This window comes from Ovis canadensis, chromosome 8 (assembly GCF_042477335.2).
Source record: "Ovis canadensis isolate MfBH-ARS-UI-01 breed Bighorn chromosome 8, ARS-UI_OviCan_v2, whole genome shotgun sequence".
Lineage (NCBI taxonomy): Eukaryota > Metazoa > Chordata > Mammalia > Artiodactyla > Bovidae > Ovis > Ovis canadensis.
The window spans coordinates 36,903,953-36,930,949 of NC_091252.1; the positions used below are offsets into that span (position 1 = coordinate 36,903,953).

The 26,997-nt window shown below is 45.0% G+C and overlaps 1 protein-coding gene across 11 annotated transcripts in view; it reads left to right on the forward strand.

Moving 5' to 3' along the window:
- The window catches only part of TRAF3IP2 (TRAF3 interacting protein 2), a 47,374-nt gene extending 23,495 nt beyond the window's left edge, over positions 1–23,879 (forward strand). For 6 of the 11 annotated variants that reach the window (XM_069598095.1, XM_069598104.1, XM_069598094.1 and 3 more), the window contains 7 exons: positions 4,046–4,238; positions 8,452–8,630; positions 10,803–10,891; positions 15,305–15,373; positions 16,445–16,561; positions 20,727–20,801; positions 23,322–23,879. In XM_069598095.1, coding sequence (XP_069454196.1) covers positions 4,046–4,238; positions 8,452–8,630; positions 10,803–10,891; positions 15,305–15,373; positions 16,445–16,561; positions 20,727–20,801; positions 23,322–23,468 — 869 coding nt within the window. In that variant the 3' untranslated portion in view covers positions 23,469–23,879. The remainder of the gene's footprint in view (positions 1–4,045; positions 4,239–8,451; positions 8,631–10,802; positions 10,892–15,304; positions 15,374–16,444; positions 16,562–20,726; positions 20,802–23,321) is intronic. The other 5 variants (XM_069598098.1, XM_069598097.1, XM_069598103.1 and 2 more) reach the window with 1 other exon arrangement.
- The last annotated feature ends 3,118 nt before the right edge of the window (positions 23,880–26,997 follow it).

Consider the following 26,997-nt stretch of genomic DNA (forward strand, 5'->3'; position numbering starts at 1 on the left):
GTTGCTTCAGTCGTGTCCAACTCTGTGTGACCCCATAGATGGCAGCCCACCAGGCTCCCCTGTCCCTGGGATTCTCCAGGCAAGAACACCGGAGTGGGTTGCCATTTCCTTCTCCAATGCATGAAAGTGAAAAGTGAAAGTGAAGTTGCTCAGTCTAGTCCGATTCCTAGTGACCCCATGGACTGCAGCCCACCAGGCTCCTCCATCCATGGGATTCTCCAGGCAAGAACACTGGAGTGAGTTGCCACTGCCTTCTCCAAAAACATGGCTAGCCCTTGCCTAATGACCTGATGGCATTGGCACTTTTTGCTCTGTTCTAGCTGGGAAAGGGCCTTTCCTGGTGGCTCAGTGGTGAAGAATCCGCCTGCCAATGCAGGAGACATGGGTTCAATCCCTAGGTCAGGAAGTCCCCTGGAGAAGGGAATGGCAACCCAGTGCAGTATTCTTGTCTGGGAAATCCTGGGGACAGAGAAGCCTGGAGGGCTATAGTCCATGGGGTCTCAAAGAGTCAGACAAGACTTAGTGACTGAACAACGACTGGGGCAAAGAGCAGCAAGAGAGACCAGGCCTATAGCCCTGAAACTCCAGCTGGTGAGGTGGACCCCTTGGAACTTATCTGACCTGACCCAGGGTGGCCATAAAAACAAAACCTTGTTTTATCTTGTTCTAGATCATAGGGGTCTCTGTGGTCCTGTCTCCCCATTCTTAGAGATGCCATCCAAGTCCTGGTCTTTGTCAGCCAGCGGGTAGGCCCAGGCAGATCCTTTTATCCTCTTCCCCTTCCTTAAGCCCCAAATATCATGACCAGGCCTAAGCAAGAGCAGAGCAAGGGTCATGGTCAGGGCCACAAGACAAGCTGTGTTCAGAGGGATGTGGTCAGTTTTGCCAGAGGAGGCATGACCTGGTGTCATGGGTCAAAGCAGACAATAGACTAAGTCCAGGGAATCTGACCAAGCTTGAAAGACTGGCTGGGGCACATTTCCAGGGTCACCAGTCACGTTTCCTGAGCCCACACAGTGCGGACCCGGTAGTGGCCACACTAATGAACACACATATTATTAGTCTTCTGTACTTGAGGCCATATTCCTCTAGACAGTTCTTGGCTACTTAGCAAACCAATAAAAATCTTAACCACATCCTCACCCTCCACACCCTGGTGCTGCCGATCTGCTTCTTCTGTTATTTCTCACTTGCAAGTTTTGTTTTACCCTATTTCCCTGCAAGTATCCTACCTACACGACAGGCAAATTGGTTATCACTTTTGTAATCAGGAGAAGAATAAAGACCAGTAACAATCTTTTGAATATCAAGGTTCCTTCTTGCCCTAACTAGCTATGCCTGCTTGATCATCCAAGTTCTTACTTGGGCAGAGGTGGCAATACTTGGATCCCCAGGACGTGCTCGGAGGGGATCCACATGGCTCTTTTTGCAGGGTTATACATGCCTCTCTCCAATCCTTCTACAGGCTGAGCTCACCCCAACATGCATTCAGCCTCTCAGACTTCCCACACTCAGGCCCCATTGGATCTGGACAGTTCCCTCAGAGCCTTCCTCTCCCACCCTTCCTGGGTTCCTTGCTACCCTCCTCTGGCCCTCACTTCTCTTCTCGCCCTGGGTCAGCCTGGTTGCCTTTAATCCTTTGGGATTCTGTTACTCTTGGGCCTGGCTGGGGCTAACTTTCTCCCAGGTTAGAAATTCATGTAAGTTGATGTGAAGACTGGCTTTGCTTGAAGACCTGCCCTCTTCTAACTGCCTGGCCCCAAGTGCACATGGCCTTTAGCAAGAGAGGACTGACACAGTTGTGAGGTGTTGCCAACTGCTTGGCTACTTCCCAGGGATATGAGCCAAGTTTTCATTCATTTACTTCTTCCTAAGAGGGATTGAAAAAGCTGACTTGAAACTCAACATTCAAAAAACAAGTATCATGGCATCCATTCCCATAACTTTGTGGCAAATAGAAGGGGAAAAATTGAAAGCAGTGACATATTTTTTTCCCCCTTGGGCTCCAAAATCATTGCACTGGTCATAATAGTCATGAAATTAAAAGACACTGCTCCTTGGAAGGAAAGCTATGACAAACATAGACAGCACATTAAAAAGCAGAGACATCGCTTTGCCAACCAAGGTCCATCTAGTCAAAGCTATGGTTTTTCCAGAAGTCTCATACCGATGTGAGAGTTGGATCACAAAGAAGGCTGAGTGCTGAAGAACTGATGCTTTCAATCTGTGGTGCTGGAGGAGACTCTTGAGGGTCCCTTATATGCAGAGTATATCATGAGAAACACTGGGCTGGATGAAGCACAAGCTGGAATCAAAATTGCCAGGAGAAATATCAAAAACCTCAGATATGCAAATGACACCACCCTTATGACAGAAAGTGAAGAAGAAATAAAGAACCTCTTGGTAAAAGTGAAAGAGGAGAGTGAAAAAGTTGGCTTAAAGCTCAACTTTCAGAAAACTAAGACCATGGCATCCAGTCCCATCACTTCATGGCAAATAGATGGGGAAACAGAGGAAACAGTGGCTGACTTTATATTTGGAGCTCCAAAATCACTGCAGATGGTGATTGCAGCCATGAAATTAAAAGACGCTTACTCCTTGGAAGAAAAGTTATGACCAACCGGGACAGTATATTAAAAAGCAGAGACATTACTTTGCCAACAAAGGTCTGTCTAGTCAAGGCTATGGTTTTTCCAGTGGTCATGTATGGATGTGAGAGTTGGACTATAAAGAGGGCTGAGCACCAAAGAATTGATGCTTTTAAACTGTGGTGTTGGAGAAGATTCTTGAGAGTCCCTTGGACTGCAAGGAGATCCAACCAGTCCATCCTAAGGGAAATCAGTCCTGCGTGTTCATTGTAAGGACTGATGTTAAAGCTGAAACTCCAGTATTTTGGCCACCTGATGTGAAGTGCTGACTCATTTGAAAAGCCCCTGATGTTGGGAAAGATTGAAAGCAGGAGGTAAAGGGGACAACAGAGGATGAGATGGTTAAATGGCATCACTGACTCAATGGACATGAGTTTGGGTAAACTCTGGGAGTTGGTGATAGGCAGGGAGGCCTGGCATGCTGCGCTTCATGGGGTCGCAAAGAGTCGGACACGACTGAGCGACTGAACTGAACTGAACTGGACTGCAAGGAGATCAAACCAGTCAATCTTAAAGGAAATCAATCCTGAATATTCATTGGAAGCACTGATACTGAGGCTGAAGTTCCAATACTTTGGCCACCTGATGCGAAGAACCAACTCATTGGAAAAGACCCTGATGCTGGGAAAGACTGAAGGAGAAAGGAGAAGGGGGCAGCAGAGGATGAGTTGGTAGATAACATCACTGACTCAATGGGCATGAATCTGAGCAAACTCTGGGAGACAGTAGAGGACAGAGGAGCCTGGCATGCTACAGTCCATGGGGTCACAAAGAGTCAGACATGACTTAACAACTGAACAGCAGCAAAGAGGGACTGGTGTATGTATGTGGAGGGGAGGTATGTCCAGGGAAGGAAATGAGCAAGTAGTGATTCTGTAGCTATCATGAGGATAATTTCTCCTAACCTTAGGTTTTAAAACTTGGGGAATTATGTTAGGAATAGTGGTGACCTGGACCCCTTGGAATGTAAGTGACCTGACCCAGGAAGGCTGTAACAGCAAAACCTGGTGGTATAGCTCATCCTAGACCAAAGGGTTCTCTGTGGTCCTACCTCCCCATTCTTAAAGATACCCTCCAAATCCTGGTCCTTATCAGCTGTGGGGCTGGAATCAGCTCAGTTTGGATTGTTTTAAGCATCTTATTTAAATGATGCTTAAACATTAAACTCATCATTTCACAGGTGTTTTTGTTTAGGAAAACAATAAAGACAGTGACTCAGTTTAACAAAAACTATCAAGTAAATAATAGTACAGAAATGTGGCAAACATCTCCGAGGTGGTAAATGATATATAGAGCCCTCAGTTGGTATAAAGACAAAAATTTGCACTGAGCTTACCTCTGCTTTCATGCAAAGGAGCCACAGTCTTCCCTGTTCTCTTTGCTGTCTTCACCTACAGATGGCCATGATTACCCTCGAGCAGCCTACCAGCAAGTGATCCAGCCAGCTCTACCTGGGCAGGACCCACCTGGAGCCCATGTGAGAGGCCTGCACCCTGTGCAGAAGGTCATCCTGAGTTTTCCCAGCTCCTGGGACCAAGAAGAGAGGCCTCCACAGAGAAACTACTCTCCCCCAGGTCTCCCCAGGTATCAGTAAGTACAACTCATGGGGCCAAATTTCAGACAGTTTTAACGTGAAAAAGAATGACGCCAATGCAATCAATATGTATCAGAACTCTATTCCTTTGCCACACAGGCTGGTGACCAAGTCTCACAGTTGAACACCCCACATAGACTTTTCAGGTCAGGAGGAAACGGAAGCTGTGTGATAAGAATCTGTTCACCAGACACATGAAACCCTTGAAGGAAAGGCTCTTAAGATGCTAAGTCACACCTGCTTTTACTTCCAGATCTCTTGGCCTTTTGAATCAAGAAATAGGTTTTCATTTTCACTATGACTGACTTCCAAGGCTACAAAATTCTTTTTTTATATCCCTAGTCTCTACATCTGTTTAAGTCCATTTCTTACTTTGAAATTTTGAATTCAGTTGGTTCTCAACAGAAATTTAAAACAACTGTTATTTTGTAATAAAACATTCACTCATGTTTAACACCATTATTAGGTCTTTCCAATATTTCTTCTAGAAAAATAATTTTGGCTTTTCTTGACTTTTATTGTCTAATCTTTTAATCATATTTCTCTTCATTGTTCTTTTTTGACTCCTCAAGTTTTTTTTTTTCTCTTCATTTATAGATCTAAAATATACAGGGAAACCTCATGTAAATGGAGCTTCCTAATTTATGACAAAATTGGAAAGAGAGTAGATAAAACATTTGCTCTTGCTCAAGCACAACTTTTATCTATCACTCAAAGTAAATCTATATTCCATTTTGAGAACGGAATGAGATATGAACCTCTTATTGAAGCAATTTTTTTCAGAAATGGAGAAATAGGTAATCAGCTCAAAAAGTGTATTGAAAAAAGAGCCTACTCTATTTACAATGGCAAATAAGGTGCTCTTCACTCAAAAGCCAACAACCCTCAGATTTTCTTTGCAGACAGATGCCTTATTTTTTTTTTTACAAACAAAATAGAATGGAATTTAAGTAATGGAATTAAGTAATGATTTTATAGTCAGATCAGCACTCTTGCAGAAAGCAATCTAAAATTTCAAGAAAACAAAATTTGAGCATCTCTATGTGTAGTGTTGAATAGGAGAGGCAATAGTAATTTTTAAAGTGAACTTTTATTTTGAAATAATTTTGGATTTATTTATTGTAAATAGTACAGAGCAATCACTTTCATAACATCAATTAAAGCTTGCTATGGTCTCCAAGGATTTATCATTTTAAGATAATGAAAAGTAAGTTCAGGTAATGAGATTAATTCTCTTCTTACTGATCTTTGGAAGGAGAACCTTAATACAGAAAGATTACTCGGTCATTACTCTCCATGATATTGTTTATATATAAAAGTTTTTTTTTAATAGTATCAAGGCCCTAAGATTTCTTTGTCAAATGAGCATGCATGCATGAAGTCGCTTCAGTCATATCTGACTCTTTGTGACCGTATGGACTATAGCCCTCCAGGCTGCTCTGTCCATGGGATTCTCCAGGCAAGAATATTGGAGTGGGTTACCATGCCCTTCTCCAAGGTACCATGCTCTTCCCAACCTAGGAATCAACCGTGTCTCTTAGGTCTCCTGCCTTGGCAGGCACGTTCTTTACCACTAGCGCCACCTGGGAAGCTTTGTCAAATGAGCAATCATCTTTTGTATACAACTAAGTAACTTTTTTTCAACATTGAGAAAACGAAGATCATGGTATCCAGTCCCATCACTTCATGGGAAATAGATGGGGAAACAGTAGAAACAGTGTCAGACTTTATTTTTTTGGGCTCCAAAATCACTGCAGATGGTGACTGCAGCCATGAAATTAAAAGACGCTTACTCCTTGGAAGAAAAGTTATGACCAACCTAAATGGTATATTCAAAATTAGAGACATTGCTTTGCCGACTAAGGTCCGTCTAGTCAAGGCTATGGTTTTTCCTGTGGTCATGTATGGATGTGAGAGTTGGACTGTGAAGAAGGCTGAGCACCGAAGAATTGATGCTTTTGAACTGTGGTATTGGAGAAGACTCTTGAGAGTCCCTTGGACTGCAAGGAGATCCAACCAGTCCATTCTGAAGGAGATCAGCCCTGGGATTTCTTTGGAAGGAATGATGCTGAAGCTGAAACACCAGTACTTTGGCCACCGCATGAGAAGAGTTGATTCACTGGAAAAGAATCTGATGCTGGGAGGGATTGGGGGCAGGAGGAGAAGGGGACGACAGAGGATGAGATGGCTGGATGGCATCACGGACTCGATGGATGTGAGTCTGAGTGAACTCCGGGAGATGGTGATGGACAGGGAGGCCTGGCGTGCTGCAATTCATGGGGTCACAAAGAGTCGGACACGACTGAGTGACTGAACTGAACTGAACTGAAGTAACTTTGGGTACAAAGGCAGTTAATGCAAAAAGAATATGGAATTGGATCCCCATTAGATGAAGGCATATTGTGTAGAAATTTTTTACTATATTAATATAAAATAAAAATAACTTCCTCAAACACCACAATTAGAAATATATTATTAATAGCATAGTTGAGATTTTGTATAATTTTAAATCTGGTTACATAGGACTTTCAGAATTTTTTGATTACTCTTTTGGGTAAAAATATGAAAGCAAAAGCAATAATCCACTAAAACTAGGCTTATACACATAGATATTACATTCAAAACTTTTTTAAAATTTATAACATAAAACAATTGCAAACACATAACAAGTAACATTCCTGTTCCCGCTACCTAGATTTTTAAAAATGTTAACAATGCCACATTTACTTCATATTTTTTTGAAGAAATAAAATATTATAGATACAGTTTTAGTCCCCCTAGCAGTTAGAATTCAGTTACCAAAAACAGAAACAACTCTAGCTGTTGTAAACAGAAAGGATTTAATATAAGGAATTGAGTGCTTATGACGTTGGAGGTTAGAGGTTTTAGGTTGGGCTTCCAGGAATGGTCCCAGGGCAATATCACAGACCTGGGGAACAGAGGGGCTGCTTCCTCTGGCCTGGTCAGAGAGGCAGAGGGCCAGAAAGCCACCACAGGGCTCTCCATTCTAGGCCATGCTGCCAGCACCAACCAGAATCAGGAAGCTGCCACCGCAGCTATTGGAAACATTCCATGCCTACAAGATCTGCACTGGCGAAATACCGATGCCCATGCCCTTCTCTTGACACTGTGAAGCTGTACTGGAACACTGGGAGGCCTCCTCAGCATCCCATGGCAGCACTTAGCAACAGAAACCACAGAAGCGGCAGAAGCATGGCCCGCATGTCCTTCTGCCTTCCAAATCTCACACGAGTGCATCTGATCATTCTTCTCAGCAGACTGTTCATAGGAATACTGGTGACCAAAATAATAAGAATGACGCCATATGATAATATGGTAGAAATGTCTTTAGTAGGTCTTCAAAATTGGATTTTCATTTGTGAACTATTAGCAGCATAGATAACTTTTTTTTTTTTTGGCTGTGCCATGCAGCATGCAGAATTTTAGCTCCTGGACCAGGGATCAAATCTGCACCTCCTAGAGTGGAACCAAGGAGTCTTAACCACTGGGCCAGCAAAGAGGCCCCACAACACAGATACTTTTAAACCTACATGGTCTTTTCTACCTTTTAATACATCAATAAATGTTATCTGTTGTTGTTGTGTTAGTTGTGACTCTTTGCGACCCCATGGACTATAGCCCACCAGGCTGTTCCGTCCATGGAATTCTCCAGGCAAGATTACTGGAGTGGGTAGCCATTCCCTTCTCCAGGGGATCTTCCAGACCCAGGGAGTGAACCCGTACCTCCTGCATTGCAAGCAAATTCTTTATTGTCTGAGCCACCAGGGAAGCCCAAATGTTATCTATTATGAGCTTAAAGTCCTGTCTTTTTATCTGAATGCCTAAACATCAAACCTTCTATGTCACCCATTATATTACTTTGTTTTGTTGGTGGTCTTGTCTGATCTGAACATAAGAATTATCTTCCCCATTATACAGTCCTTAAATTCAGAAATCAAATCCTGCTCCCCTCTTTGACCCCAAGCACAGGCCCTTACAAATGCCAGCTGGCTGAACTGCTTATTGACAAAAACTCTGCAGAAAAAAAAAAAAAAAAAAACACCAAACCTTTGTCCTTCTGGCTCAGAAAAAAAATGGAGGCAGAAAGATAGCTCACTGGTATTACCCACAGCCATTAAAGGCTTTCTGTCCCTCTAGGGTTTGCCTTTATGCAACATGAACATTTACTGTGAATGTATTCCTTTCCAGGGACCAGCTGTATAACCAGGCACCTAATAGAGGTGGTGCTCCTGAGGGGTCCTTGGATTGTCCTGCAGAGTTGAGGCCACAGGATCCCCAGGCTCCATCGCCAGCTGCTGTCCCTAGACCCCCGAGTCACCGTCTAGCCAGAGGAACTCTGAAAACAAGCAATTTGCCAGAAGAATTGCGTAAGTTGTTTGCAATGTTGTTTTTTCCTTCTTCTTGGTCACGTCTTACACTTGGAGAGTACTTGATGATTCTTCATCTATAATCTTGGATATTTCTCACATACTACACAGTGAAATGAAATGTCCTCTTTTGCTTTTCGTTTAAAAACTAACCAGGATTTTGTGTGTGTTTGTAGTGATTCTGACACTACCTGCAATACTCCCAAAGTGCTTACCACTAGATTTTCTGCAACTGTACTCCAACAACAAATAACCCCCATGCTTTCTCCCTCTTCTAAATGATTCTCTTGAGTGGACTTGTCCCTGGATAAATTGATTGGATGTCCATGTGGTATTGGCCAGGGACCTAGTGTCTCACCATAAATTAGCAGCAGCCTTCAAGAACGAGGTCATTTCCTGTAGGAATGAGCAATCGTGTTTGGAAAAACCAGTCTCACATTCTCCATACTGCTGTACAACCAAATGCAAACTAAGCCTTTTATTTAAAGAAACATTCGACTAAGTGTCAGGTGATGATGCTTTTTCCACATTTTGCAGCCAGAACCAGAAATGTTGAAATATCACCAAAATGTTCTCATATGAAGGTCAGTCAGGACAGTAAGTTCCAGAAATCTTAAGAAAACAGTCACCCGTTATGAAATTGTTATATTCTGTTGTGCTTGCCATAATTCTAATAAGCCCTTTACAAATCTAGGCACTGCTTTGAACTAGACTTAAAATTAAGCCCTTTGCATTTGTTAATTCCAACCGGGGAATCAATGTTCTTTAGTAATTTAAGGCTCTGAAAGATTTCTATGACAATTGTTTTTTATTTAAAAAATTTTGTTTTAATCTTAAAATATTATACATTTAAATTTTGAGCATTTCTGGAGAATGGATACTGTTGAGATATAGTCTGGATATCAGTGTATAGAGCATATTAATTTTACCATAACCTATAAAGGGAGTCCTAAAATTCATACAGAGGAATTGGTTGAATAGTATGTGTCGAGAAGAAAATATATTGAGTGCCATCAATATGCCTGGCTGCTTAAATGAGTTGATATGACCACTGAACATCCTCTCATTTGAGAGAGGTGCTTCAAAAACAAGAGCCTAGGTCCCCTGGAGGAGGGAATGGCTACTCCCTCCAGTACTCTTACCTGGAGAATTCCATGAGTACAGGAGCCTGGTGTGCTACAGTGCATGGGGTCGCAAAGAGTTGGACATGACTGAGCAACTAACACTTTCAAGCGTAGTAAGTGGGTTCTCGCCAACCCGGCCCCACTGTCTTCTCCACCCTCTGCCCCAGAGCTTCCTGAGATGTAGCCAGCTGATTTCAGACTAAATGCCAACAGAGAGAGATTATTCATCTACTACGTTAACACGCTAGCCAGATAATTTACCCAAGACATTAGCCTGGGAAAACACTGGTTCTCATCCTGACTGGGTTAAGCTTGTGGGCACAATGCCATCTGCTGCTCTAGACTGACTCACAGACAAGTAAGGGAGTCAGTGATGCTGGACTGCCCAGAGGCAGGGTCTCTGCTTCAAGCTACTGAAGTTCTTAATAACATTTCTGAGCTGCACTTTAGTCTACTTTAACTTCCTGGCCAGTCCCTGACCAATAAGTAGTGAGGGGAAGGAGGCAGTGGAGAAGCACTTTCTCCCTCCCCTCACTTGCTCTCATCAAGTTCAGGGTAGCAGAAAGCATCACATCATGAGATCAAAAGAGGACACGGCTGGGTGGCCTCTTAGCAGGGCTCAACTTCCAGGCCTGCTGTGAGAGTATTTTCTTGGGCACAGTGCCAAGTGTGTCTCATATACCCGGGGTGGCCTAACCTTAAGGCCCTGCAGGTTCTGGATGATGGATTTTTTTTTTTGTTAATGTATCATGTGGTTTTCCAGAAGACCTTCTCTGCTTGTCTCAGCTTGCCAGCACTCTCTCTGATGCACCCTGAGCAGTCTGCACACCCTGGGACGGACCCCCTGCCTCTTTGGGCCTGCAGATCTATGTCTTGAGGACAGTTCACCCTGCTGCAGCTATAAGCCCTTAGACCACCCCCCCCCCTCATTCTGAGGAGTCCCTACACTTTTCTAGAAGGCCGAAAGACACTGCATACGATTTGCAAGTGTTGTTTAGAGTGGAATGATTTGACTAGTTTCTAATAATTGACAAAAATCTCTCTTTAGGGAAAGTCTTTATCACTTATTCTATGGACACAGCCATGGAGGTGGTAAAATTCGTGAACTTTTTGTTGGTAAACGGCTTCCAAACTGCGGTAAGTATTTTATCCAAAGAAAAGAACAAACAATTAAAGTGAGTATAATGAAAACAAAAAAACAAGAGAAACGTGTCAAAAGTTGTTGATGGCTTAAACTCTATTATTTGATTTATGTGATCATAACCTAAATGCTTATGGATTTAGGTAACTGTTTTCTAGAATTCAAACTATCCAAACTCTCCAGCATGTTTTTCCTGCATGCCTTTTGAGTGACCCCAAGTGCCTCTGAGGACTTCCCTGGTGGCTCAGACAGCAAAGAATCTGCCTGCAGTGCAGGAGGCCAGGGTTCAATCCCTGGGTTGAGAGGATCCCCCGGAGGAGGGCACGGCAACCCACTCCAGTATTCTTGCCTGGAGAATCCCATGGACAGAGAAGCCTGGTGGGCTACAGTCCATGGGGTCACACGGAGTTGGACACAACAGAAGCAATTAAACAGCAGCAACAAACAAGTGCCTCTGAACAGCTAGCACGGTGTTAACGCCCAGCACGCATGCAGCTGGTGCCCAGCCTAAAGGAAAGCCGGCTCTCACTGCACTTGGCACCTTTGCCCTTCCTCACCAATCATGCCCACTTTGATTGTGCTTCTTGTGGTGCAAGAGGCTTACCAGGTCACCTGCTCATTTGACAAGATCCTTTCATTCTGCATTGGGTTGCACGGTTTGCAATGGAGGCCCGGCAGCCTAGGGCCCCCCACCCCACTGTGCACAGCTGGCAGTCCACACTTTGCTGCCGCAGCACCAACAATTCTGAACAGGGAGCCAGGTTCTGCAACCCAGGGCCGGGTTCTCAGTTTGGTCTAGGCTAGTTCAGGAAGGTAGACACCCCAGCCCTGCAGTCCACTGTGAACTTAGGCCAAGAAATTTCAGGAAGCACACACTCTTCAAGTGCCCTGCAGTGCCTTGGAAAAGCACAGCTTACACCCATGTAAGTCTTCCTTAAGATAAATAGAATACCGCAGGAGGCTACTCGGAGGACTGGCTTTCCTCAAACACTGATATCACTTCTCTTCCTTCCCCGAGGCCTCCTCTGGGTATTTAGTAACAGCGGATTCTAAAGAGTAGTGAAAAATTAAGGGAAATATCTATGAATACAAATGTTGAAGAATAAAGAAAGAATACTTAGTAACTAAATGTCCATTTTAAGGATTATTTAGCATTTCTAACAGAAGTTTTATTCAAACATTTCTTTAGTCTGTAATTATTTTTAAATGGAAGTATATGAAAATTTTTACAAGTATACACTCTACACCCCAACTTCATGACCATATAGATATATGAATATATAGAGATCAACATTTCAATTTCTCGTTTCTGGGATAAGAAACACTGGGGCAAGTCATATAAAATCAAATTACAGGACATAAGGCCAACATTGTAGAAAAGATCTTACTTTTAGTCCTTTCCACATAAGCATACTGATTGCCCCCAGAGAAGAGGACGGGTTTTTGTGAACTTAACAATTAGGGGCTGCTTAGGCCCCATTTAAATTTGTCCCTAAACCCTAATCCTCATCATTATGAAGTGAAAAGTGAAAGTGTGAGTTGTTCAGTCATGTCGGACTCTTTGTGACCCTGTGGACTGTAACCCACCTAGCTCCTCTGGGAATGGAATTTTCCAGGCAAGAATACTGGAGTGGGCTGCCATTTCCTTCTCCAGGGGATCTTCCCAACCCAGGGATCGAATCCAGGTCTCCTGCATTACAGGTGGATTCTTTACCATCCAAGCCACCAGGGAAGTTCTTAAAGCTTGTGGTAAAATCCCAGAGCCTCATCCTGGATAGCTAAGTTATTGTATCTATACATCAAAATCCCCTTAGTGGATAAAAATTAATTTAATGGGTAATTTAATAAATGGATCATTTTCAAAGTTCTAGGTGAGTCACAGGAAACCCATAGAGAATGAGGAGTGCAATATCCCAGGACTAGCAAAAGCAAGGAGAGTCTACCACCCCGAGGCCTAAAGAGGCAAGGAAACAGTGACTCCTACAACCTAAAGGGGGCGCTATATTGGTTTACTGGGTCTGCCACCTAGTACCACAGGCTGCTGCTGCTGCTGCTAAGTCGCTTCAGTCGTGTCCGACTCTGGGCGACCCCATAGACGGCATCCCCCGGGTTCCCCCGTCCCTGGGATTCTCCAGGCAAGAACACTGGAATGGGTTGCCATTTCCTTCTCCAATGCGTAAAAGTGAAAAGTGAAAGTGAAGTTGCTCAGTCGTATCCGACTCTGAGCAACCCGGTGGACTGCAGCCTGCCAGGCTCCTCCGTGCATGGGATTTTCCAGGCAAGAGTACTGGAGTGGGGTGCCATTAGGGAGCTTAAACGGTCCTTTATTTCCTCAGTTGTGGAGGCTCATAGTATAAGATCAAGGTTTCAGCAGGGTCGGTTTCATTCTGAAATCTCTCCCTTGCCTTGCAGAGGACCATCTTCTCCCTCTGTCTTCCCCTGGTCTTTCCTTTGGTCTTTCTTTATAGTCTCCTCTTATAAGGACACCGGTCATACTGCATCAGGGCCCACCTACGAGACCCCTTTTATTTTAATCACCTTTTAAAAGCCCTATATCCAAATACAGTCATAGTCTGGGACACAGGGGGTTAAGACACATACTGAAACATGAATTTGGAGGGACACAATTCAGCTCGTAACAGGAGCTGGGTGGAAAAGTTGGCCTGACAGAAGCTGTATATTTTAGTAGATGTCTGGAGAGATCAGTGGAAGACCTCCAGCACATTGTTCCTTCCAGAATGCCTACCTCCATAGCAAGGAAGGATTGAGGTGCTGGGATAATAATAAGAATGACCATTTATTGAGGACTTACTTTATGCCTGGCATTATGATGTGCCTTTCCCACTCTAACTCATTATAATCCTCACAAGCTCTCTAGGAAGTAGGTTTATTAACCACATACCAAGATGAAAATAGTAAGACTTAGAGAACTTCAGGAACATTTTCAAAGCCTTCCAAGTGGAAAGAGGAAAGCCACGCTGCCGGTCTCTTGTCAGCCCTGACATACATTGCTTCTCTCTCATAAAACAGAAATGGATAACTGATGCAATCTCAGAGAACTGCAAAGCCTCTCTCAAGGTTACCTAATGTAGTCATTGGCCATTGAACATTTTAAAGCAGGAATCATCCAAACCAAAAGGAAAGCCATTCCATCTTTTATGTTCCTTCAGTCTAAAAACGCATATTCTAAATTCATATTCTATACTGTATATATCTGAGTTTGGTGTAGAGCAGGATCTTGTTCCATAGGAAGCTTAGAACCCGGCTCAAGAGATAAGCCAGACATCCATGAGACATTCAGTACATGAAAGAATGCCATAATAACGTGCTTGTTGTCCAGTACCATCAGTAGTCACAGCGGGGTAGAGTTCATTAAGGGGAGGAGGAGAAAGGCAGTGAGTGGGGAGGATTCACACAGCAGGGGGGCTTGCACTGTGCTTTTATGGTGCAGGGAGCGCAAATGTGGAGAGTAGAGTAGATAGGACATGTGTGGGGAAAAGAGGTGGCGCTGGATCATGGACGGCATGGAAAGCTTGCTGAATGGCTGGAACTTGACTGGCCCTAAACGGCAGCATGACACTGAGGACAATGGACGTGGGAGCAGTGTGGCTGAATCAAATCACCCCTCTTCACGTACCCTCTCCCTGCATCACCCATCCCTGTACATAATCCATCTTCCAATCAAGAGCACCTTGTGCAGACACACACTCCTCTCTGGCTGCAGGACAAGCCTGAGCCCAAGAAAGGTCTTGTTTAGGCTTCTGTAAAATGGAAAATAACTGGTTTTTCTCCCCTTCAAAAATTTGATATTTAATACCAGTCTTTTCAAGGCCCAAGAGTTCTACTTCTCAACTTTCATCATAAACCTTTCCCCCACTATCTCAGTAATTGTTTTTGTGACTGTTTCTTGGATTTGCTTCAAGTTTCACACAATCCTTTTTAAATATGTAGGTCAAAACTGGATATAATACCATAGTAATGACTGGCTAATGCAAGCAAAGTACCATATTGTATCTCAGTACTTGCATACAACACATCCATTAAAATCCTCCAGAATCATGTTTGCCTTCAAATTACAGATATACATATATATATATATATATGCATATGTTTTGTGTATATATATAATGCATATGTTGCTGGCTTACATCCAACTTGGTGGTCTACTATGTCCCTCAAAATTTTAAAACATAATTACAAATATTAAATACTCAAATGCCTACTAATCTTGAAATAAACATTTTAAGAAAATTACATCTTGATTTTTAGACTTTCAGGCTCTTCTTTGCAAAAAAGCATTAGTGACTTTTTCAGCCTTAAATGTATACAGCCTCTTGTGCTTTCTCTTGCTTTGCATCTAGACAAAGCTTCTCATTATGAGCCACTTTCCACATCTTTTTTTCTTGTAGATTGACATATTTGAAGATAGAATCCGAGGCATTGATATCATTAAGTGGATGGAACGCTACCTTAGGGATGTAAGTACATTCCAAAATTCTGAGCTTGTTTGCTGGTGAGAAAGACAATTAGCTTGTGGAGTTATTTTATGAAAGAAGCACTGGCATACCCACCAAGGCCAAAGCTGACCAAGTCCCAACAAAGCTTCCCTTGTTGGCAGCCGTGCAAAGACTTGGAAAGGAAGGATGGGGTCACCCTCCTGGACATGCACAGGCAGGAAATAACTGTCGAACCAGACACAGGTGGTTGATAATAATCAGAGCAAACAATTTTTTGACCAGAATAGGAAAGGAGGAAATGAAGGCGGGGAGTAGGGAGGGAGCAGCAGAATTCAATTTAATCTGAGGCCAGCACCAAGTGTTCTGCAGGATCAGCCAGCCTGAAGAGGCTTCCTGGGCAGCCTCACAGGCAGGGCAGCACGCCGCCCACCCCCCACCCCAGACGCCCCCTCACAGCCTTGTGATTTGTTTTTCACGGACAGAATCTATACCGGCCACTGGGACACGTTGTGCTTTAACAAGATAGAAATTGATTGCCGCCAGCCTGTCCGCGTCAGCCAGTGGGGGACGGAGTCTGAGCTGGCTGGGGTTTTGAGGCTTTTCCTTTTGTCTGCAGCCTGATGTTTGCTTTGTGCTGAAGGGTCTGCTCCTCCCGACTGGGCTAAGCGTCAGCGGCAAGCAGGGCAGTCAAGGGTGCAGTAACTGACAGCTTAGATCCCGCTGCCGGAGGGAGGCATAGCCTCTCTGCCACAATGCAGACTTACTTAGTCATTCTGGGTTTCATTAGACCTTTATTAGCGATGGTTGTGGAAGATGGTGGGCAGAACCGCGTCCATTTAGGAGAGGCTCTTGTGTTTGAAGGGAGCTGGGGAGGGAGACAGGGCAGTGGGGAGTGGGGAAAGGGGTGGGGAGCCAGGAGTCTGCCTGAGTTGGGGCCTCGCCTTTCACTTTCCATGGATGGGGGCTGGCCCTCCACCCTGCAGTATATATCAGAAGATGCTCACAGTCTTGCTGGCCAGTTTCCAGCCTGCCTTCCCCAAAAGGACCACACGCCACACTTCCATAAACATGCTTTCTCCCTCTCATTAACAGAAGACAGTGATGATAATCGTAGCAATCAGCCCCAAATACAAACAGGATGTGGAAGGCGCTGAGTCGCAGCTGGACGAGGATGAACATGGCTTACATACTAAGTACATTCATCGAATGGTGAGTGATGAAACCACAGTACCTTGCCAGCCCTTGGAGTCGGGCTTCTGCTTCTGTGAAAGCCTGTCCTTCACTGGATACCCACTGAGGTTGGGGGCTGATGGTTGAAGAATGAGGCAGGAGAGGCCGGTGTTGGTTCTGGCTCCATCTACCTTGGGGACCTGGGGTAAGTCCCCATGCCTCTGGGACTCCCTGTTCCTTCTCAGTAACAGGGAGATTAATCTGTGATCTCTAAGTTTCAAGATTCGGGAAAGCAGAACTCTGCTGGTTTAATTGTTTACCCACAGATGTGAAGTCCTGGGAGGGCAGGAGACAGGGCTGTGAAGAGAGCAGACTCCCTGCATCTGTCCAGTTCTGTCCTCTGCCTTTTCAGAGAGCCAGAGTAGCACATCTGAGAAGACACACAGTGTCAGATAGCCCGTGTTCAAATCTGGCTTCCTCCTGTATAGGGTGTATGACCATGGAAAGTGAAAGTGTGAGTCACTCCATCGTATCTAACTCTTTGTAACCCAACGGACGGTAGCCTGCCAGGCTCCTCTGTCCATGGAATTCTCCAGGCAAGAATACTGGAGTGGGTTGCCATTTTCCTCTCCAGGGGATCTTCCTGACCCAGAGATCAAACCCAGGTCTCCTGAATTGCAGGAAGATTCTTTACCATTAAACCTCTTTGTGCTTCCATGTCACTATTCAAAAAATGGGTCACTAAAGAGGAGAGTGAAAAAGTTGACTTAAAGCTCAACATTTAGAAAACTAAAATCATGGCATCTGGTCCCATCACTTCATGGGAAATAGATGGGGAAACAGTGGAAACAGTGTCAGACTTTATTTTCTAGGGCTCCAAAATCACTGCAGATGGTGACTGCAGCCATGAAATTGAAAGACGCTTACTCTTTGGAAGGAAAGTTATGACCAACCTAGATAGCATATTGAAAAGCAGAGATATTACTTTGCCAACAAAGGTCCATCTAGTCAAGGCTATGGTTTTTCAGTGGTCATGTATGGATGTGAGAGTTGGACTATGAGGAAAGCTGAGCACCGAAGAATTGATGCTTTTGAGCTGTGGTGTTGGAGAAGACTCTTGAGAGTCCCTTGGACTGCAAGGAGATCCAACCAGTCCATCCTAAAGGAGACCAGTCCTGGGTGTTCATTGGAGGGACTGATGCTGAAGCTGAAACTCCAATACTTTGGCCACCTCATGCGAAGAGTTGACTCACTGGAAAAGACCCTGATGCTGGGAGAGATTGGGGGCAGGAGGAGAAGGGGACGAAGAGGATGAGATGGCTGGACGGCATCACTGACTCGATGGACGCGAGTTTGAGTGAACTCCGGGAGTTGGTGATGGACAGGGAGGCCTGGCGTGCTGTGATTCATGGGGTCTCAAAGAGTTAGACACGGCTGAGCGACTAAACTGAACTGAACTGAACAGTGTTGTTGTGAAGATTAGGTGAAATAAAGTCTGTAGAGCATAAGGCCTAGATCAGATGCTCAGTCAAGGGAAGGGATGGTTCTAGGTCATGATAGATAGGCAACACCTGAACTCTGGGGGCCTGGTCAAACTAAAACCAGCAGAGAAACCTTACAGGAAGTTAGACTTAGCATCTGACAGAACATTCTGGCTGAAAATATCATCCAGTTTTGAAATGGACTGTGTTATGGGCAAGCAGCCTCCCTGCTTTCTGTGATCATACTGACCTTTGAGGAGACGGCGCCTGCTTGACTGGGATACCAGACTAGGCTTATGACGGTCACATTCTCCTGTGAAGCCGCCCTTGTGCCCATACCTGCTGGGCACCTCCTCGAGAGCTGTCTGCCTTTTTCAGGCTTGTTTACCAAGGATTCTGAGACTTAAAAAGGCTCGAAACTCACTGGACTAGAACTTGTAAGCTCCATTTCAGCTTGAACATTCCATAAGGTGGGGAAGGCCCCTGGAATGGACATAAAAGGTCCCTGATAAAGACAGGAAGATGGGGCAGGAAGCAGAAGTGGCTCAGGTGGAATAAGTAAGCAGCACAGGGCACCAAGGGATCAGGAGGGGCAAGGACACGCAGCTTTACCTCAAGGGAAGTGGACTGAAATCCAATGCCTCAGGAGGAGCATAGGAGAAAGGCAGGCTGGATGCGTGGATATCCCCATCTGGTTCTTCAGAGTCTCCGGTTCCTCTTCTACCAAGTGCTGACCCCTTACTTGAGCTCACAATCAAGCCAAAGTAAAAGCCAAGTCAAGGTGGGGAGGTCAAAGAGTGAGGCCAAGGAGTAAGATGAGTACCCCTCTTATTTCATACTTACCCAGCCTGGCAGCCCCTGGGGGGAGCCCAGAAAGGGGTACTGTTTCTGCCCTAAAAGGTCACAGCTGGCTCTAGGTGCTGTTCCCCTTCACTGTCTGCCAAAGCACTTCATGGCCCCAAAGCCCTCCATCTCTAGGAACTGCCAGTCCCCAGGCCGTCAGCTCGTGTGTGTGTTGAGGGCCCCAGGTCGCTGCCAGTTCCCCAGGAAACCTGTCAAGCTCTGCTGGTGTGTGGTGTCGCCTGGCAGTAACAGGCAGCTGAACCTCGGAGCTTGTCTGACAGCGCCCAGCCGTGAACCAGACTGTCTCCAAACTCCGTTTCTTGCAACAACAGTGTCTCAGGCCCTTCCTCATCGATGGAGGGATCAAAGAGGCCAGATAGGAAAGTGCCTTTCTGCCCAGCTGGCTGACCTCCTGGTCCCCTCCAAGCAGAAGAAAACTCCAGGGCAGAGGGGTCAAACAGAAAGCCTGGAATAACTGCATTCTAGGGCCAACAGCTTTCCAGAAGGTCTATCTCTGGAAACATGAGAGAGAATGAAAAAGCGCTGTCGCTGGGCTAGCCTAGTAGATAAGCAAACTTTTACAGGATGCCGTGTCCTGGGAGTCAGAGACTGATCCAGTTCTTCACGTTTATCTTAGAAGTGCTATGCCCTTCCTCTCGCCTGTTTGTACTCGTGTGGTTGGTGCTTTTAAGTACACCACTCCAGCGCCCTTTTAAAATAGGCTTTTGGCGTTATCTTCTGATTTTTAACAGGAGGTGATTCTGAGAAAACACCTCCTGGAAGATTTGTGTGTGTGTGTGTTTATGAGGGGGTTTCTATGGTGATTTCAGTCGTTACCACTGTCACTTTCCTCTCGGTTTTGTTTTTACTCCCATGCATGGTGAAGATTTCTCAGTTATAAAATTCAGTTGGAAGATGAGATAGTTGGGAACACATAATTCCTCATGTCCTTTGTCATCAGATGACTGAAAGCTTTGTGCTGGTCACAGGATTCGGAAGACTCTAACTCCTCTCATGCTGAAATTTCTGGTTTTGATCGAGTTCTTGGCAGCTAGATCTTTTGGGGGCTGCCGCTATGTCAGAGTGGTGTGGGGAACCTAAGGCTTGGCAGATGGAGCTCATCTTATTGACCTCCAGCTTCGCTTCCCTCACCCTCCCCGCCCCCCCTGCATTCCTAACCAGTCCCAGCCCCCAAACATTCCTTCACACCTCCAGACATTTGCTCATATACTATTTCCTTTGCTGAGGCCGTCCTTCCCCCACCTCCCTCCATTTTCCCTACCTGAGCAAATTCTTTTCTTTTAGTATCCAAATGACACCTCCCTTGTAACTCCTTCAGACCACTGATGGAGAAAAGGATGCCCCATTGGGCTACCGCAGCAATTTGTTCATTCTTTTCACACTGCACTGTGGTCGGTAATTTTCTTTCTATCTGCTCAGTAAGCTGCTGGCTTTATAGCTGTGGTACCTGGTAAACTGGTCCTCAGAAAACAAAAAGGAGGGAGAATCCTGATTTGTAGCATTTGTCCATTTCCATGGTACAAATATGCTCACAGGACTGACTTCACTGAACACAGACTTGGGAAGACATGCACACGAGGCTTCTGTGAACTGCTGTGAGGCGGCTCAGCACACCTTGGAAAGTATCCTAGTCCTTGAAACCCCAAGTCTAACACAGAGCTTGACTCTTAATAGGCTTTCAATACGTGATTGACGAATGAGCAAAAGGCATGGATGTGTGATGGACAGCTTAAAATTAGGAGTGTGCGGCACTGACGGGAAGCAGAACAGAAATCCTTCGTGGGCTTGCATGATTGTGAGAACCATTAATTCCTCATCCTCAGTCCTGAAATTAAACCTTCAAGTGTGTTCTGTTCCAGATGCAGATTGAGTTCATCAAACAAGGAAGCATGAACTTCAGATTCATCCCTGTGCTCTTCCCAAATGCTAAGAAGGTAAATGAACAAACGAGTCTTTAAGTCCAGCTTTGGTTTAAAATCTCCAGGATTTTAAGTGGGAAACCTTGTCAGCTCTTTATCAATCCTTAGCAGTGTTGCCAGGAAGATCAACAAGTTGTAGCACTCGGTGCAAAAGCCTGAATCAGGAAGATTTTAAAGCTTTATCTGATAGACCATCGCTCCCCTAATTGTTCAAACAGCCATTACACACAAAGAAGTAGTTTGTGTTTTTAGCCAATGAGACAAAAAGAGGCTGTTCATCTGATACTTCTTATCTCTTGTACATAAAAGTCAAGATGTGAGCATTTTTGGCTGGCTGTTGCAAGGAAATGTTTTGTTGAACATAGCTCAGTGCTCAAAGCTGTAGAATACAGGAATTAAACCTACACAGTTACCAAAGGGAACTTTGCTGTGGCTCATAGGAGGGATTGTGTTCACTAGAAGGGCAGGCCAGCGAATTTGGAGAACAGGGACGAAAATCATCTGAGAGCCTGTGCCAGGCTTGGAGAAGTGATGGCAGCTGTGCAGTGAAGGTCTTGGGAGCAAATCCCAGCACCCTGAGCTCAGGCCCAGCCCTGCCCTGGAGTATCCCTGGATGTCAGCACTGCATTGAGACTTCTGCCCTGAATGAAGGAGGGTCCAGTTTATGGGACCAGGACCCCTGGGCTGGCCCAGTTCACAGCCTGCCCAGCAGCGTGCCTTCTGTCCCTTGCCCAGCCTCTGACTGCTCTCATTGCACGATCTCCTTGCTCGCTGTGCTGTGTCCACTTCGATTCTGTACCAGCCATCCTCTGCTCTGCCATCAAAGAGGAGCATCCGAAATGTAGATCTGATCTATCTGTCTCCAGCTTAGAAGTGTCGTGGTGGGTTTCCTACCGACTACAGATCGCACTCATCTTCCTTGTGTGGCATACGAGGCCCTTGAGGAGAGGGCTCTGCCTGCCTGCTCAGCTTCCTGCCTTGCCACTGTGCACATGAATGACACTGTGCTCTGGTCCCTGTGGACCGTTTCAGGTGTCCTGCCGCATGCCACCCTCTTCCTCTGTCTTTGTGCTTGTGTCCCGGCTGCTTGCAGCGCCCTTCCCCCGCTTGCCTGTCTGGTGAGCTCTCAGCCCTCTAGCACCCAGTCTCTTAGCCTTTCCTGACTGCTTCCCCTTCATGCCCCACATATTGAATAGTCCCTCTCTTGAGAGTACCTGGAGTCAACAACGGTATGTGGCTGGGGTGGGAGTGTTGGGAGTAATTGTTTAGAATTTCTGGAGCATGGTGACAGAAAACAAGCAGACCCACTTTTAGTTGGTTTTGTTAATGTTTTTTAAACTTCTTCAAACAATCCTCTTATTACCCACACTCAGGGCAGACTGCTCCCGTCTACCTGTCCCCCTGGCATGCTACTGCCTGGAGAAGTTACATTTTGACTCCATCATAAGACTATGAACCCCTCAAGGCAGTAACTGTCTTTTTTTTTTTTTAATATATTTGTTTGTTTGGCTGCACTGGGTCTTAGTTGTGGCGTCAGTAGTTACCCTACGGCATGTGAGATCTTAGTTCTCTGACCAGGGGTCAAAGCTGGCTCCACAAAGTTTCCTCACTCTACTTTTAACATCTTTACTTGTTTTCTCGGTGAGACCTTTCCCTGTGTGTGTTCAATCTCTCAGTTGCATACAACTCTTTGCGACCCTTGGACACCAGGGGAGCCTGGCGGGCTACAGTCCGTGGGTCTCAAAGAACTGTACACAACTGAGCGACTGAAAACATACAAGGAAAGGTCTCACTGAGAAAACAAGATGTAGAAAAGCAGAGTGAGGAAGCTTTGTGGAGATCTTTCCCTAGTGCCCTCCTTAAAACCGCAGATGTTTCCTCCCTGCCCAGCACTCCCCACCTGTTTATCTCTGTTTTATTTTTCTCCACGGCCTCCGTTGCCGTCAAACACACTGCACCTCTGCATCCTCTGTCTGCCCCCCTGCATCCTCTGTCTGCCCCCAACAGAATGTCCGCTCCCTGAGGGCAGTCTGAAACTGCGCTCTCTTCGATCCTTGGCTGACAGGTTCGGCTTTTGCCGGATCGCTGGGATCTGTGGTGGGGGAACCTCCTTCTTCTGCGGGTCAGACCTGGGGCTGGAGTGAAAGGATAATGAGTTGGATGAATGCCCACAGCCTTGGCACACTTCTGCCGGAGCCACTGGGGAATTCACGTGGCTCTGTGTGACCTCTGTCCTACCCCTTTCAGGGGAGGGTGCTGAAAAGCATGCTGAAAGGCGAAGGGCAGGTAGCCTGGGAGACTGATGGGACATGCCGTGCACATGTGCTCACTGTAATGAGCTACACAGCTGGCACCCGGAGCCAAGAGCATTTCACACGCAAACCCCTTCCGAAAGCAAAACAGCACAGCCCCCAGGAGAGTTCAGCAGGAGATGCCTGCGAAGGGAAAACCGCGGGTGTTGGGGAACTGAGCCCGGGGTCTGGAATCCAGGTTTTTCTCTGAAGACTTTTGCTTGTCGTTCTCTCCTTGCCCTAGGAGCATGTGCCCACCTGGCTGCAGAACACTCACATCTACAGCTGGCCCAAGAATAAAAAGAACATCCTTCTGCGGCTGCTCAGAGAGGAGGAGTACGTGGCCCCTCCCCGAGGGCCTCTGCCCACCCTTCAGGTGGTCCCCTTGTGACCCCGCACCCCCACCCCCAGATTACAGCTCTTGTGGCTGAGGCCAGCTGGCAGCACTCAGGGCTGTTGTTTTCCGTCCCTCGAGGGGCCTTCCAACCCCCAGGAAACCTGTTCTGCAGGGGCCGCTTCCTCCTGAGAACTTGAAGGACCTTGTCTTTGAGATGGAGGCCGTGACTGTTCTGCATTCCCTGCTTCTTAAACCCACTGCCGTGCACGTTCCCCCAACACTCTGAGTATCCAGAATGGGCCCTCAGCACCTAGCGAGTAGACAATACAAGTGACGTTACTGTAAACACCAGCGACCACAAACACTCTCCGCTTAGGGCAACATTTCTGAGTTCGCCAGATGCGGTGTGTCCTCAGACCAAACTGATTCATGTACAAATAATAAAAGGTTTACTCTTTTGTAAAACTGTGTTTTCACTTATCTCAAAGGAGATAGATATATTAATTTTTATGGGCAGTTGCTTCCAGGGACATCAATAAATCTACTTCAGTATAACATTAGACCGATGTAACAGACTGCTTTGAATTAAAAGATGAAGGCCAGATAGTTAAGCATCCCCTTTTAACTTCATCTTGAAAGTTTTATTCCTTTAGTAGAACTTAATAACAATACAACTTTGTACCACATACTACCATGATCCTAAGTAAAATTATAGCTCTTAGGGCCTGGGCTACATATATCAAAATGTCTGTGAATTGTATGAAGAGACGGGGGGACATACAGTGCAGGCTAGAATTGTGGATTGGGAGACCTGAGTTATAGTCTTGGGTCTGCCACTAACTAGCTATGGTTTCATGCCACATGGCCTGAGGGACGGTGCCCTGTTCAGGGTCAAACCTGTGCCCTCACAATGAAAAGTGCCAAATCCGAACCACTAGGCCACCCGGGATCTCCCCTGACACTAACGAGCTGCATGACCTTAAGCAAGTCCTTTCACTTTTCTGAAAAACCAGAGATTCATTTCTATAATTATGTGGACAAAAATATTCCTAATGATCCTACAAGGTTTACAGCCTAGAACCTAAGTCATAAATACTCTTGAGGAGTAACTGAGTTTTCATTTTCATAATAATCTCCTAACAGACTGAAATTACATTTTCTCAACCGGGATATTTTCTTCTTCTTTTTAAAATACCTTCAACAGTACCTTCACATGAATAATATCTTGCTCATCTGGTCTCCACAGAAAGCATACAGAAGCATACCCACATATGAAATATATATGTACATATATGTATGTGTATGAATATATATAGTATACATAGTCTACTACATAGAACAAGGTGAAATTAATCATGGTCCAAGAGAATAAGCTGATATGAAGACTTTTGGCAGGGCTGAGAGCCATTGCTTCCTCTTCTCTGTCTATCTAACCTCTTTGTTGCTGTTATTTAGTCACTTAACCATGTCCAACTCTTCACAACCCATGGACTGCAGCACACCAGGCTTCCCTGTCCTTCACCATCTTCCAGAGTTTGCTCAAACTCATGTCCCTTAAATCGATGATGCCATCCAACCATTTCATCCTCTGTCATTCCCTTCTCTTCTTGCCTTCAGTCTTTCCCAGCATCAGTGTCTTTTCCAATGAGTTGGCTCTTCGCATCAGTGGCCAAAGTATTGGAGCTTCAGCTTCAGCACCAGTCCTTCCAATGAATATTCAGGGTTGATTTCCTTTAGGACTGACTGATTTGATCTCCTTGCAGTCCTAACCTCTCAAACAAGGCTAAATTGTATTACAATATAGGTCAACCTTTATATGTCACCATGAAAGTGAAAGTCACTCAGTCGTGTCCAACTCTTTGCAACCCCATGGACTATATACAGTCCATGGTATTCTCTAGGCCAGAATACTAGAGTGGGTAGCCTTTCCCTTCTCCAGGGAATCTTCTCAATCCAGGGATCAAACCCACATCTCCCATATTACAGGTGTATTCTTTACTAGTTGAGCCACAAGGGAAGCCCTAGAACACCAGAGTGGATAGCCTAGCCCTTCTGCATCAGATCTTCCCGACCCGGGAATAAAACCAGAGTCTCTTGCATTGTAGGCAGATTCTTTACAACTAAGCTGTCAGTGAAGCCCATATGTCACTCAGTAAAGAAAAATACTTATCAATTAGAAGTAAGGAATTTTGCTGATGAATTGCAAAGAACACTAGTTTTCTTTACATTATAACCTAGATGTCTACTGTGTACAGTGAATGGTTTTTAAACTAGGAAAAGAAAAGCTCATATACTGGAAGTCCTCTTTCCTAAGACTCTCTGATGAGTACCTTTAGCATCATAGCATTTGAGACCTGATAAAACTGATGTGCTTGTTTAATTAACTCAAATTGCCTGGAAAACACCCCACACACAAACATTAAATCTTCTCTCTCTCCTTTTATTATCTTTTTTTGGAGGTGACAGCATCATCAAGGATTCTACACACAGTTGTAAAAAAAAAAAAAAGGCATCAGCAAGGATTACTCTGAAATGTTTCTAGTTTGCGGAGGTTTAATAATGTGATGTTATTACCTTTCCCTCTCCTTGGAGACCTGTCCTGAGCCCTCAGCCACTATTCCTCCCCCAAGGTGAATGATGAGGGAAAGTCCCTTGTGTTCCACGAATAGTCATTAAAGTGTTACAGCTGGTAGCACTGGTAATGAAAAAACACACACACACACACACAACAACTAGCCAAGTGATGGATATTTGACCCCTGGAGTTTCTATGAAATCTGATAGAAACATCAGAGGAATTACAGCAACTATTTTAGAGCACCGACACAGAGATTAACACTTGGTTTATTTAGACATTACCCTGGTCCTCTTGCATTCATCTGCAGATATTTGTGGGGTGGAAGTGGGGTAGGTCTGACTCAATAAAAAAAAAACCTCTTAGCCTCAAGGCTTTGTTCAGACCTGACCTGAATATTTAAAATGTAATGTTTAGGGAGTTCCCTGGTGATCCAGTGGTTAGGACTTGCCTCTTTCACTGCTGTGAACCCAGGTCCAATCCCTGGTTGGGGAACTAAGGTCCCACAAGCTGCACGGTGGCCAAAAAAACAACAAACTTTTAAATATTTTAAATGTAATTTTTAATGTCAGTGACTAGTTCCAAAGCATCTGTTTAACTTCTGTATTATTCAAAGACATCTCAGTTCATGGCTATAGTCAAAGTATTAGACTATAGTCAAAGTCTTTCTCAGCTCAGTGCTCAGAAAAATTGTTGATACCCTTTTTCTTTGCTTCCTATTAAATAAATCACCTATTTAAAGACTGGGTTTTTCTCAGAGTCATGTCAGCAAGAGGGGCAAGCTCTCCATTTTGAACATTCCAGAACTTGGTTCATGATGTTTTGCCAACAGCATTCTTCTCAACCTCAGTCACTTCATCAACCACCTCATCCACTTTGCCAAATGCCCCATTGTCACCATCATGTTTGCCAAATGAATTGCAAAGCCCTGTGATCACTGGGAAACAATCCAGAAAGTCTCTCAAAACACAGGATCTTTCTGTTTCTTCTTAATTAACCAAGAAGAATC